Here is a 14,256-nt window from a genome sequence, read left to right on the forward strand (position 1 = left end):
CAGAATCCCAGGTGAAATTATTTTGAGGGATGAAGACAGGATTTGAACAGAAAAATTTTACAGGCCTTGGTTTTGGGACCCATTTTTTGTATAGACAAGGTTTGAACAAAATCTGAGATGGTGCAGCCAGCAACAGCCTTGTCTGATTTCACATAGAAAGACCTGTATGATGATGCACAAATGAATATAGGTTTTCCAAGGAGATGTGTCATGACTAGGGTTGGGACTTTAGATGAATTTTCATGTTCGACTAATCATAACGTTATTAAACAATTAATCGATTATTTGCTAAATCATGACGTCACATGGCATTCAGAGCCGTGTAAACATTTGCCCCCACCCATCACTCCCACATGTCCAACACGCACACAATTGATATAAACGATGATATTAAAAAAAAAAAAAAAACCTTCATCAAGAAATAAGTTGTTTACAACAAGTTGTAAACTTTATTTTACCATCCGACGTAGGTCTTATTTGAACATGTAGGCTAGCGATTGCAACGCTCACTGGTCATCTCCAGTGCCGGTTTCGTTTATGGTCGGATGAGCATTTTGTTACCTTGCCGGTCGGCCCGTTATCTTGTCACTTTAAGTTTTAACTTACTTGCCGGCAGCTTGCGAGGTAATCGTTCAAACACGGGTTATCCTAGTGGTATATTGATGATGAAACGAAGGAGGCTTGATGTCTCGGAATACCAGTTTAATAGGCTTCTTTTCGTTTAACATGGAGATGCTTCACAAAACAGGTCTCCCGCATTCATTAACATAACACACACTTCTCTAACTCTCGCACTTCACGTTGTTCTAACCACAACACTTCCTGCTTACGTTTTACTAGGTACCCCGTTCCCATGAGACCCTAAATAAAGAAGAGGTCCAGCACTTTTCCTCGCTCGCTTCATCTCTGCTTGTTTTTGTCATGCGCGCAAAATACCGGAAAATGTTGCTGTTCTCATATTGCGTGAGACTAAAACGATTATTCATTAGGCATTTATTTTAGTCGAATAAATTCTTAACAAACATTATTCGATATTCGATTATTCATTAACAACCCTAGTCATGACATTTCTTGGACATTGTGTTTAGATGTTGTACTCTAACCGTCATAATCATCATCGTCAGTACTTCCAGATAAAACTGTGTCAATGTGAAAATAAAACATTTACTGTCAGGACACTATTGTTCTCTTGCAGTTGAGTCACAGCCTCTGGTATCAGCTGCACCTTGCATAGTGGTATCGTAGAGGTGTTGTCACCAAATTCCTACACATTTCCCCAACTATGTATGGGAAGTATACGGTAGGCTATGTGTAATAGCTTATGCAGGCCACATCTGCCCTGGTGAGCTCTGTCTCCTGTTGGCTCTCTCCCTTGCCTGGAACACTGATCACAGCGGCCTCTGCTCATTAGTGTAGAGCGCCCTCCCCTCCCTGCGGTGGCAATCTCATTAACAAGCGCAGGGCTTAGCTCGCCTTATCTGTGGGAGCAATTAAACGCAACCGACGCTCTCCTGCCCCCCCCTTTCTCTCTCTCTCCTCTTCAACGTGCAGCATCTTTACGTCCCGGGCAGGCCAAGCTCCACGTGTTGGTCAGTCAAGCCTTAAAGTGGTCGTTGCGAGGGTCACGTTCTCTTGGGATTGATAGGTGGTTTTAGGACTTATTGAAGAAAATTGATTGGGGCCGTTGCCATATGTCGCCTCTTAAAAAGGTTTTTTTTATGCGTGCCGGGATGGGAAACATCAGCGTGGTGATGAGCACCATATGTGCTCACAGACCAAGTGAAATGAAACAAGAGTCTTTGCAGTTTTCTCATAGGCAGGTTTTCAGCTTTGCTTAAAGGTCAGATTATGAAAATGTCACTTTTTACAGTGCTTTTACGCTGGAGGAAAAAACAAATGAAAAAATAAAAGCGCACCGAAATAACAAAACCCGGTCATTTGTTTGTGGGCTGCTTAGGTCTGGAACAGGACTCAGTGAGACAAAAATGAGCCATTCAGGACTGTTCCCTTCATAACATCATGAAATTACCGCAAGCTTGTTGAATAAATCCACCTCAATTTGACCTATCTGGACTTTGCTGAAGTTGGCTTTTATCTCCTATGTTTGGACCTGTTACACAATGAGGAGTGCGCTCTTATGAACAGGCATACAAATGATGTATTGAACAGGTCTCTTCAGGCAGGTTTGAAAATGATGTGGTGCTTTTTCCTTTTGGTATTTTTACCAGAGGTCTGGAAAGATGTTCTTGATATGTTTAATGTTTCTAGAGCCTGTAATTCACTGCTTTCACTTGATCCTGTTGGTTGAAATGATCCAGAAAAGCATTGGATTAGCCACTCCCCCAGAGCTTTCAGATCAGCTAGTCAGAGATCTGATCGTCCAGGCTGTTCTGTTTTATCGAGTGTCCACTGTCCAGCGTGGAATTGAGATGCCGTTTGACCATACCAGGTTAGCCATCTCATTCAGCACAAGCAAAGCAGAAATTCACTTGTAAAACTAGGCTACTTCTTTGTGATGATGCTGTTGTAATTGAACAATAAGCAAAACAATTTAAGTGGGGTAAACCCCTAATCGCTGTGTGTGTGTGTGTGTGTGTGTGTGTGTGTGTGTGTGTGTGCGTGTGTGCGTGTGTGCGTGTGTGCGTGTGTGCGCGTGTGCGCGTGCGTGCGTGCGTGCGTGCGTGCGTGCGTGCGTGCGTGCGTGCGTGCGTGCGTGCGTGCGTGCGTGCGTGCGTGCGTGCGTGCGTGCGTGCGTGCGTGCGTGCGTGCGTGCGTGCGTGCGTGCGTGTGCGACACTGCCTGGAGGGTGAGAGCTGTGTGTTGTGGCGGCTAACCTGTCATTAAACAAGAGTCAACAGAAATAAAGCCATGGGCAGCGAGCATCACCAGCGACCCCCTCAGACGGTCCTGGCCTGCCTACAGTACTTTGCTGTGGCAACCAGTGTGTGTTCTGTCTCCAAGGGCCACGCAGCATCGAGGTGGAGACACTTGAGAGAGGACTGGTAGGAGCTGACACTCTCCTGAGGCTCTGATGAGGCGCTCTGGAGGAATTAGTCATAGAGAGAAAGGGAGGGAAGGAGAGAGAGAGAGAGAGAGAGAGAGAGAGAGGGAGGAACGGGAGGCATCGCTAGGATATTGAGCAAGGGAGAAATGGATCGCTAGAGAGAAGGGTGGGGAAAGGAGGTGAGCCTGCCCCACTGATTGTGCAAGCAGACCGGTGTAGTGGTGCCATCGAGCGCTGAAGGAGTGCCTGAAAGAGAGAAGGAGGGAGGGAGGGAGGGAGGGATGGAAGGGGAGGGGAAGAGGAAAAGAGACCTCCCCTACGGATTGTGCAAGCAGTGTAAGAGTGCTGGGTGAGGAATGTGGCTGCCGCAGTGGGATGGGGGGGACGTGATGATAGGGAAATGGATGGGAAGAGGAGTGGATGGGCGTGTGCTTTATGGAAGTCCATAGATCGGCCCCCTTTTTACTACATGACTGAGATCAGCTGCAGTGGTGGCTCTGGCTCCACACTGTCTGATTATTGGACGAAATACAACACACACACACACACACACACACACACACACACACACACACACACACACATACCCAAACCTCTCTGTCATACTGATACAATATTTTATGCATGCTGCCCTCTCTGGTGCACACACACCCATACATCTCTTAGTGATGGCCCATGCTGTGCGATCTCTCCTGGTCCCACACACACAGGCACACAGACACGCTCGCAAATCCTAGATGGACCTGTGCGTAGTGGAAAAAGCCTATTGAATAAATGGAGTGATTGTCACAGACCAAGAGTTTCCTAATGGCCGTCTGCAGTGTGAGCTGATTCAGTCCTTCTGGGTTATTCATCACCTTCTGAAAGCTTTCCCGTCCAAAAGGCTGTTTAATCTTCAAACCACAGAGCCCCTCTGCAATGCAGGAAGTGCCCGGGGAACTGAGCAGAGGGAGCAGTGATGCAACACAAATGTCTGAATCTGCCGCACTCTAAAACCAAATGTGCGTATGAACTTGACCCATTAATGTCGGGGGCGACCAACAAATCTTCAGCACTCTGGATCTGGATGTTGAAATTTTCCACAGGACCCTGGCATTGGTGTTGTAGAAGGTCTTGTGCCAGTATTTAGAGACACAGTACTTGCATCAACTTGCAATGTCTGATATGCTTGGAGAATACCTCCTATTGTTGTTGTTGCATTACTGAGAATATGTTTTGTGTTTAAAGTATGGGTGAATCAGCGGTAGTTCACCAGTGGGTGCCTCTGGTGTGCATACACTTGCACATGCCCAGCCTTGCCTGTGCCCTGGCCCAGCTCCGACTTCTCAGACCGGCACCAGACATTTCATAACGGGGCACACCGCATGACGGCATGGAATTTTCTATTAATTAAGAAAGCTAGAAGTGCCTTAATAGAAGATTTTCCATGTTATTTCCAATCTGGATTGAACTACTGGCACGTTTTGTTTTAATGGTTAATTGTGGCCCCTCATGCATGTTGAACTTACTGACTACAAGTATGGCTGCAATATAGGCAACCTCTTAAACTGTGTGTGTTTGTTGTTTGTGTGTGTGATTGTATGTGATCCGTACCGTACTTGCTGCACAACAAATTGCCCCATTGGGGGACAAATAAAGTTACTTACTTACTTACTTACTTACTTACAAAGCAGAACTAGACAGGGACACCTAAAAACTATAGGCTGTGTATGGATGAAAATCAGAAGATTCCTCTTGTAAACAATAGGAGAGCCATTGCCCGATAGTGTATTGGCATATTCAAAGACACACTGCTTGAGTGTGACCTGGGGAGAGCAGGACCACGCGTTGATTCTGCCCTCTGTTTCTGCATATACAAGGACCCGATGGGACCATGTTCACCTTTGACCTCTTGACCTGTAACCTCAAAGGGCGCACCAGCACAGCGGACTCCGCATTAGTCAGCACATCGGCCTGCCTGACCTCTCCTTCCATCCCCCTCCTGTCCCACTCACTACCAGCTCAATCTGCAACATGAGCAAATGGGCTTCAACCGTCCTCCCTCAGGTCCTCTTCACTGCCCACTCACTGCACTCAATGCACAACGCTGTGTGTGTGTGTGTGTGTGTGTGTGTGTGTGTGTGTGTGTGTGTGTGTGTGTGTGTGTGTGTGTGTGTGTGTGTGTGTGTGTGTGTGTGTGTGTGTGTGTGTGTGTGTGTGTGTGTGTGTGTGTGTGTGTGTGTGTGTGTGTGTGTGTGTACGCGCGTGTGTGTGTACGCGTGTGTGTGTGGGAGAAGTGGGATGTAATGTCAAGCAGGGCATAAGTCAGTCCCAGGCTTTGGTGGGCAGTGAAGATGGGGTGCTGAGAGCTCCATTAGACGGCCTGATTAAGAGGCTGGAGGCCGGATGCTTGTGGCAGTAATTGCTGATGAGTGAGTGAGCTACGGCCATTTCCCAGGCTGCTGGCTGCCATTACTCAGCCATCCTGATGCACGGGCTCAGGGGTGATGGCGTAAAGAGGACGGGATGAGCGGAGAGGAGGCGCTGACCGGAATTCCTCACAGGACTGAAAAGGTGCTGACAGTCACTCATTTGATGACTGGTTCCTCCCTTTTATTAAACACGTTCTTTAATTGACACAATCAAGCATGCCGGTCAACTTAGAGTCGTGCTGTTGGGTTAGGATTATAGAATCGTGTGGGAAATTGTTTCAACATAATTGCGTAGTCCTTCTGAGCCCTGTCTCTTGGCTTTCAGCAGACCTGGTAGGAAGAGTCCAGCCAAGTGAAACTTGCCATTTCCACTGGACCACAGTGTCATGTTATGCTGCTCTCTGAGAGGAAACATTCAAGCTTATTTCAGTCGTATTTATAATATGCTTTTATGTGGGTACTGGCTTAAAGATGCTTTAAAATTGTGTTGCTCTAGCCATGACATTTTGCTGATCTGCCAGGTTTCATAAGCACTGCAGTGAATAACAACAAAACAAACCCTGAACTTAACCTGATTTTGCCGGCCGTGAACTTCTCACCCCACCCCATCCCATCCCACCCCCTGCAGAACCCATTTGCTGTGTGTTTGTGCGCTCTCTTCCAGCCATAAACACATGTTTGTTTGCCACCACCCTTTCCGCACTATTTGTTGGTCCATGGCCTTAGGGTCAATGCGCGCACACACACAGACACACACAGACAGGGCTGGTCCTCTTTCAGTCGCTCTACACTCAAGTGCCTCGGCTATTTCAGTGTTTACTGGAACACACACACACAGACACACACGCAACCTTCCTCCCAAAAGAAGAACAAGGTAGCCTTTGTCTCCCGGGCCAAGAGGCCGATGTTCATTCTCCTCATTAACACACTGAGACAAGTGTTTGTCCGTGTTGGCCGTCAGTCTCGCTCTCCCTCGTCCACTCCCCGCGTCCCTCTCTCTCCCCCTCTCGTTCTATTCTCTCTCTCCCTCTCGTTCTCTCTCCCTCCTACATGCCATTGTCTGCAGTCATTGTTGCTGCTTCCTCCAGCCCTGCTGGTTTGGAGCTGTGATCATTGGGGAGGTATTTATTGCCCATATTGTTTTGTTTTGCACGGCAGCTAAAAATACTCCCGGCATCCCTGTCTTTATCCCTCCCTCCCTCCCTCCCTCCCTCCCTCCCATGCACAGTGAAGCAGGCTGCAGTGATGGCGGCGCAAGGCGCTGGGTCCAGCCCAGGCTCTGGCTGAACAGGCAGGACCAGAGGCAGCTCCTCTGCCTAATAATGCTGACTGACAACCAACCACCATCAGTAACAAACACTCTAGTAGTAGCTCTTAGACAAATGACACAGCATTTCAAGTAGCTGTATGAAGCTGTCTCTATTGGTGGAGGAGATTTTAGCTTTTTATCTTTGGTAATCCTCTCTCTCAGCCTGCCCGTCCACTTAGTCTTAATGTGCTTCATCTGTGGTTTTGGGAAAATAGCCTAACTCAAATGTAATAGGCCCACAACAGATTAGTTATCCTCATTTAATAGGATTATTTTTTATCCTAAATATACTAATAAATAACTTGTCTTACGATAGAAGCTCTCTCAGCTTTTACTCTCACTCTGGCAAATTCAAGTAGGCTGGATAATGTATTCATTTGCCGTTGTCATAGTTGCCACATCTTTTGATTTATAGACAACATTAGATGTATTTTATGCGATTTCTAGCACACATAAGTCTGGTAGCACAAAGTAATGGAAATTCGTTGATTCATCTGTCATTACCAAAGACAGGTTTGACGTTTATATGGTAAGTGATTCCTCAAAAGGCTTTGGATTATTGTCATTTTCTTAAAGATCCTACGGGCATACCGGATTAGTCTCTCAAATGTCCCATTAATTTATTACACTCCTCAATCCCATTAGAAGTATGCCATTGGAAAGTGCTCCATCAACTTTACAGTGCACAGAAAGTGCCTCATTAAGCTTCAGAGTGAAATCGTGTCCCTTTAGTGAGAGACTGGCCAGAGCTCTCTGCTGTCAAAACTGACTCAGCGCATTGGAGGGAGCGGCGAAGGAGCTAAAAAGAAATAAGAGGGAAGGGTGTGGGGACTGGGGAGCGCTGCTGATTCTGAAGATAGACTACTAATGCACGCTGACTGCTCCAGGCAAACACTATGCTGAAATGGCTGCTGGAAGCACGGCACTACCTTGGCAGCTTCCCAGTTTGTCTCGCATTTTGACATTACGAGTGCCATTGTGGTCGTCATCATCATCACATTTGTCAGTCACTCCTGGCTAGAGGAAGGGTGACCTCTACGAAAGACCTCTTTGCCTTTGCTTGTCGCTCCGTAAGCAGCCGGGCGGGGCACCCCGCACCCCCTGGGTCAGTGGCACCTCTGCCCTGTCGTGCCCATCAGCCACGTCCTGTCACATCCACACATGACCGCAGGCAGATGTTGTGCGGTTGAGAGCGCCTGTTTGTCAGAGGATCGAAGCTGAGATGACGCTGTGTCGTCTTTGAGCTCCTCTTTAGATGTCATCTGTGCCTTCTGGCAGAACATGGAGATCTCAAGCTGCGTGCGGCATGGTTTCTTCTTTGCACTCTGTGAGTATGAGTGTGTATACATCAGTAGCAGGCAAACCCAGTACAGAGATGTAGTGGTGAAATGTGTGAAAAATGCTACCCATTTCTAGGATTTTACTGTAAACCAATATTCTGGTGCCATATTTAAGTCATGGCTTTTCACAATAGAAAGATTTCCTTTAATCCTTTTTCTTCGGTATGTGTTATTTGTCCCCCAACATTCATTTTTGTAGTGGCCTCATTCACAAAAAGAACACCATCAGCAGTTTTGCTGTCAGCTCTGGGGTAGTTGGCCCTCGGTCTCTCTCCCGGAGACTAGATTGATCCAAGAGACGATCGATCATCTTTCTATCCGTCAATGAGTGCCTGGCCCCCAGGCATGGCTGACTGTGCACATCCCGATATGCCTCTGCAGCACTCGGCTGGCTCTGGCTGACACACATCTCCTGTCTCTGACGGAGCCACCCAGCCGTGTATAATCCGTCTGTCTGCTGCCCCCAGATTGATTCAGATTATGCCACACAGGTCGGGGCTGCGTCAGCATCTGGCCCATGCAGTGGGTGGTGTTTGAGACCTGGCAGGTCACACCCTCAGAAGCGGCTTTATTTGACTTCTAAAGCCCTAATGGACAGGACATGGGGTCGTTAGCCAGGTGCTTCTGATGATCAGTCGTTTTTTTAGTGTCAAACTGTACTGTGGTGCAGCCTTGTTGTGGTAGGGAAGCAGTAGGCATACCCATGTCTCATTATGCCCACCTCTGCTTTGGGCTGCTTTGATGATTTTCTTTAGCCCTATAAAAATTAAATATGATTGACCTAAGTAAGTACTTTAACTGGCTAAGTGAAAATGTTTTAAAGTGGTCTTTAACAAAGCCCTCTGACTCATACTTGTGATGCCTTGATATCTGAATCACTGTGGTCAATTGTGTGTGTGTGTGTGTGTGTGTGTGTGTGTGTGTGTGTGTGTGTGTGTGTGTGTGTGTGTGTGTGTGTGTGTGTGTGTGTGTGTGTGTGTGTGTGTGTGTGTGTGTGTGTGTGTGTGTGTGTGTGTGTGTGTGTGCGCGTGTGCGTGTGTGTGTGTGTGTGTGTGTGTGTGTGTGTGCGCGTGTGTGAGTGTGTGTGTGTGTGTGCACGAGCAGTGATAGTAGATAGCTGCTTCAGCTGCCGCAGTGACAGCTGCACAGGGGTCCCTCAGTGGCGAGGTCACCCCCTGGGTGAATGTGCCCATTGAGCCGGAGTCGGGACGACCCACACCACTGCCACAGCTGTGACTGCTGGAGCTGCTCAGCCGCCCGTCCTGCCGCACGCCTGCCATACCACCGCACAAAGGCACACGCATCCACACACACACCCAACAGTACAGCGCACACTCACACACATGCGTAACTTACAGACACACACACTTAACAGCCACATACATCCAGCAGCACACTCAATTGTATAGTGTAGTTTATGCAATCAGTGGTGCAAACAAGATCACCCACAATTGCTTTGCGCATGTACACACACACACACACACACACACACACACTGAACAGCATTGATACGCTAAGTGACAAACAGGCAGGCCACACTTCATACACGTGGGCACATACATACACTGTGGGTGTATAAGGGCCATATGGCGTAGTCCTTTATGGTGGAACTTGTGTCATAACAGCTGCTGGATCAGGCTGGGCAGAAGGTGTTTTTCCTCCTCAGTGAAGGCCAGGCCTTGGGCGGAGGCTTTCAGCATACACCCACTGAACAGACCTTGGCAAGAACATGCCACTTGGGTTAGTTAGAGTAATTCAAAAATTACCCATTTCTTCTGGATTCTCTGTTGGTCTGCAGCACACCTGAATCACATGTTTTCCTGGAGCTTTGCTGTGGTTTGTTGGATGTTTGCTTTTTTGTAGGATAAGAACTAAGAGCTACTAAAAATAAAGCTGTCTTTGGTCTTGACAGGAGACCTCACCTCTCATGCCCACTTAGCTGGCATCCAAAGAGTAGGTAGGCGTTCTATGCGTCTGCCTTGCTGGTAAGTGTGCATGATGTTGGTAGACCTCACAGGATGTGAAGGTGATTATGGAAAATTCATTACATTGCAGTTATTCCCGGAGGCTACGACTCTGAATTAATGGTGTGGTGATGTAGGTGGTTTTATGAAGTAATAAGGAAGATTACAAACATCCTGGGAATGTTAGTTTGTAGAAGGAACAATGAACATACAACTCCCCCAACAATTGCCGACCAAACTAGTCGACTATTATAACCACTAGTCGATACAGTTAAGTATTGACTAAAATTCCACCCTCTGCGTCTTTCTTAAGGCAACTAACGCATCAACTTTACTAACAAATAAATTAACGACTAGTCGACGACTATTGTGAACCAGTGGACTACTGAAAATCACCAGTCGTGAAAGCCCTAGACCATACACATTCATTGTTTGGTCTTTTTGTAGTAAGGAGGGTTGCAAGCATCCTGGAATTTAAGGTTAGTTTGTAGAAAGAACAATGAACATACAGTTCCCCTCCAACAATTATTGTCAGGACCATACACATTCATTGTTTGGTCAGTTTGTTTACTTTCATTGTCTGTCTTTCTGGTTCTGCCATCTTTCTGCCTTTCTGTACCATGGAACTTAGAGCTACTGCTGGCACATGGCAGAGTGAGAGTGAACCATCTGCTATGGAGTTAAGTTATAGCTTACAGACCCCCCCCCCCCCCCCCCACGCATACACACACCCACACAAAGACATGCACACGCGCCACACACACACATACCCACTCCCACGGTCCGGTGAGCTCAAGTTTCCCTTCATATCACACGTGGGGGTTGTGGCCCACCAGACCCGTCGTGGCCATGGAGAAGTGTGCTCACTCGGTTCGCCGTCCAGCCACACTCTCTCGGAAACTCTGACTTCAGATGCCACATCAAAGTGTGAAGGGGAGGCTGCTGGCTTCTGCTTCAAACTTACCAAGCTAATAGGAGTCACTCCTTTTACATAGTGTGTGTGTGTGTATATGTGTGTGTGTGTTTCCATGGGTCTCACAGTGAGAATCAAACATCTCCTTAATTCCTCCTCCGAGAAGTAAACTCTGGACTCGTGAGTGAGCGTGTTTTTTGGGAGTGTTCAGTCCTCTGAAGAGAAACTATGGTGAAGCATCAGTAGGACCAGAGGACAACAGAGGGGGTTTATCTGGAACGCAAGAAGACCAAGCTGAGCATTTGTCTGAGAAGTGGAGGCCATGTACTGGGAGTTGTGGCTGAGCCAGGTGACTGGACCTGGTCACAAGAAAGACCTGCACTCCCTTCTGCTGGTAAACAAAGGTGGGATAGGCTATGTGGTTGTGTGTGTGTGTGTCTCGGTGTGTGATTAAGTTCTATTTGATACTGTGTGCCAACAGTGTGGTTGTGTTGTTCAGCAAACTCCAGCTTCCTTCACATGTTCTGACTGGCCCATGACACTAATGCTGCTGTACATGCTGTACTGTTGATATGTTGCGTAAAGGCTGCCACTGCTGGATTTAACTGTTTATGTACACACAGCTGTGGTGATCTTCAAATCACTATCAGCTTTACTATATGCTTATGCTTTATCTGCTTCCCTTCACCAGAGAAATGGGCAATATAGTTATGCTATTAGCAAGTTCTTGGGTCATTTTGAAAAAAAAAAAAAAGTTATCTGAACCTGTGTCTAGGAACTGATCTGATGTTGCTCCAAGGGGAATAAGCCTGAAGCTATAGATTGTGGGTATCACTTTAGTTATTTCAACATGAAACTCAAATTCTTTTGTGATGATCGTGCCACACAGGTGATGACAGATGACATGCTTAAGATTTACCAACGTAACAGCTGCTCGTCATATGTCATTGTAGCATGGATGACATTGTCTTGCCTACCATGCCGTGTATCTAATACTTAGTTAGCCTATTCAGACAAATGTTGAGGGGCTGACATGCTTATTGCCCGTAGAGTAACAAGCAGATAGTAAATAAGATTTAGTATAGAGGACCTGATGACTGCCGCGGTGGATTCTACATCTGCGGGCTAAATGATTTGTAACACCTTTAGACTTCCTTGTTGTTGCAGAAAGCACATCACAATCACTTCAAGTGGTGGATGGGAAATGTAGGCTATTTAATCAATCTTCTAACAGTATGCTGTGGGAATAAGAGAAAAGGAGCATCTACATTTTTGACTGTATTTAAAATCATCAACCTTCAGGATGTCTAAATATCCTGTTCTAATAACCATGACAGCGCCCAGTACTAACTCGTTTATGGGCTTAGTCGCTGTTCTCTCAGTGTTTACACCCAAGAGTAAGTGCTGTTAGTCACGCTGACCAATACGCTATCTCTGTGATACAGGCCACTGGAATGTGCGCTATGTACTTTTGTTTGATCATGAAACTTGAATGGATGTTTCTCTCTCTCTCTCTCACTCTCTCACCCTCTCTCTAACTCTAACTCTCTCTCTCTCTCTCTCTCTCTCTAACTCTCTCTTTCTGGCAACACTTTAGTGTCGTGTGTGTGTCTGTGTGTGTCACTGCATACCACTTGACTACACTTTCGATTAATGGATTGAGTTTGGTATGCCTTCTTTCTCTATATTCTCTACTCTCTATTCTCATCAATTATCCTCCCCTCATCTGTCAGTAGCGTTGAACTAAAGATTGTTTTAATTATCGAGTAGTCTGTTGATTATTTTCTCAATTAATTCATTGGTTGTTTGATTGTGGAAAAAATAACGTTTCCCAAAGCACATTCGTTTTTTAGTAACAGTATCACAGTAATTTGGTTTAAGGTTAAGTTAGAGTTAAGATACAAATTAAAGTTTAAAAAGCTGTGATCAGAGAATTGAGATACAAATCGATTAATCAGTTACCAAAATAGTTGCTGTTTTAACTAATCAAATAATGGATTAATTGTGTCAGCCCTATCAGTCAGTCTTTGTTTAATCTACTCGTGCCCATTTCTTTCTTTCCCTTTTGCATTTTTCATCTCTTCTCAACCCCCTCTCCCCTCCTCCCTTCTCTCTCTCTGCGTTGGTAAGCAGTTGCCCAGGCTTGCAAGACAGCTGTAGAGTCAAGCCATAACCCATAGACAACACGAGTGTGTGTGTGTGTATGTGTGTGTGTCCATAGCAAGGAGCCCGCATAATTTTCCGACCACGCAGCCCAGCCACTCCCCTCATTCATTTAAAAGCCAGAGGTTCTGGGGGAAAAAAGCAGCAGTGAGTAAAGAATTCCTGGCAGAGCGGAGATAGTCACCTCTCGAGTTCAGGAGTGTCCCACCACACGTCTTTTGAAAAACGCGAAAGCCGATTCCCATAAGAGAGCGCGGCCCACAGAGTATGACTCTGAGGACCCTACCACCCAGCAGCAGTTTTGAGGAAGAGCGGGCCTGGCTCACGGGCCACCCCTGCCCCAGCGTCAAGAATGCCATCTACAGCCGCCTCTCCGTCAAAGGTGCCTCCAGCACAGGTGAGCCGAGCGCCCTGCTCTGGGTGGGTACCTAACCTTACCACTCGTACCAGGCCGTGTCTGGTCCTGCCCTGCCCTTCCCTGCCCTACGCCACAGATAGGAGCTCTTGAGTTGGCGTCTAGCGATCGGGATTGTCTGCCAGCAAGGGTTTTGGACTTTGTGGAGAACTAACTTTCATGGTGTAATGGATGAAGTCTGATGTTGAAATAATTAGAATCAAACTGAAATGGGTAACGCTGGAGTTTATTTAGTATTGGTTGACAGTGAAGAATGTTGTGTTCCCTGTTGACGGTTTGAATAGGTTTGCGGTCGGAGTTTATTTACTGTGAGCAAAGGGAGTAAACGCTAAAACCTCACATGGCTTTCTCGTCAGCTTTAGGTCTGCTGCCTGTTTGTCAGTTTGTTGTTTTTTATTATCATTATTGGATGATAATGTCGCTGGTACTAGAGCTCTTATTCCTTTGAAATGTTGCTTCCTCGTGTGTGTGTGTGTGTGTGTGTGTGTGTGTGTGTGTGTGTGTGTTTTTGTCTCTGATCTGTGTAATATGTCCTCACAACCTTTCCTCTCATGCTGTCCATCCATTTGTCAGACCTTCTGATGCTAACTGAGATAGCTCTCTTGTTAGCCATCTCTTTCAATTCTCATCTCTCTGGCTCTCCCTGCCCAGTGCAGAGGTCAATTAGCCTCTTTCTCTCTCTTTCTCTCTTTTTCTCTCTCCCCTGTTCCTGGAAGTCTCTTTTATATTTCTTGACA

The 14,256-nt window shown here is 46.6% G+C and overlaps 1 protein-coding gene across 3 annotated transcripts in view; it reads left to right on the forward strand.

Annotated features, from left to right (window-relative positions):
* Positions 1–14,256, forward strand: part of abl2 (c-abl oncogene 2, non-receptor tyrosine kinase) — a 33,238-nt gene that overhangs the window by 5,950 nt on the left and 13,032 nt on the right. Inside the window, exon 1 of one of the 3 annotated variants that reach the window (XM_062555565.1) lies at positions 13,234–13,501. The exons of 1 other annotated variant lie outside the window; for it this stretch is intronic. In XM_062555565.1, the coding sequence (XP_062411549.1) occupies positions 13,372–13,501 (130 nt within the window). In that variant the 5' untranslated portion in view covers positions 13,234–13,371. Of the gene's footprint in view, positions 1–13,233; positions 13,502–13,659; positions 13,733–14,256 lie in introns of those variants that run through there. One more of the 3 variants, XM_062555566.1, reaches the window with a different exon arrangement.

This window comes from Sardina pilchardus, chromosome 15 (genome assembly GCF_963854185.1).
Source record: "Sardina pilchardus chromosome 15, fSarPil1.1, whole genome shotgun sequence".
Lineage (NCBI taxonomy): Eukaryota > Metazoa > Chordata > Actinopteri > Clupeiformes > Clupeidae > Sardina > Sardina pilchardus.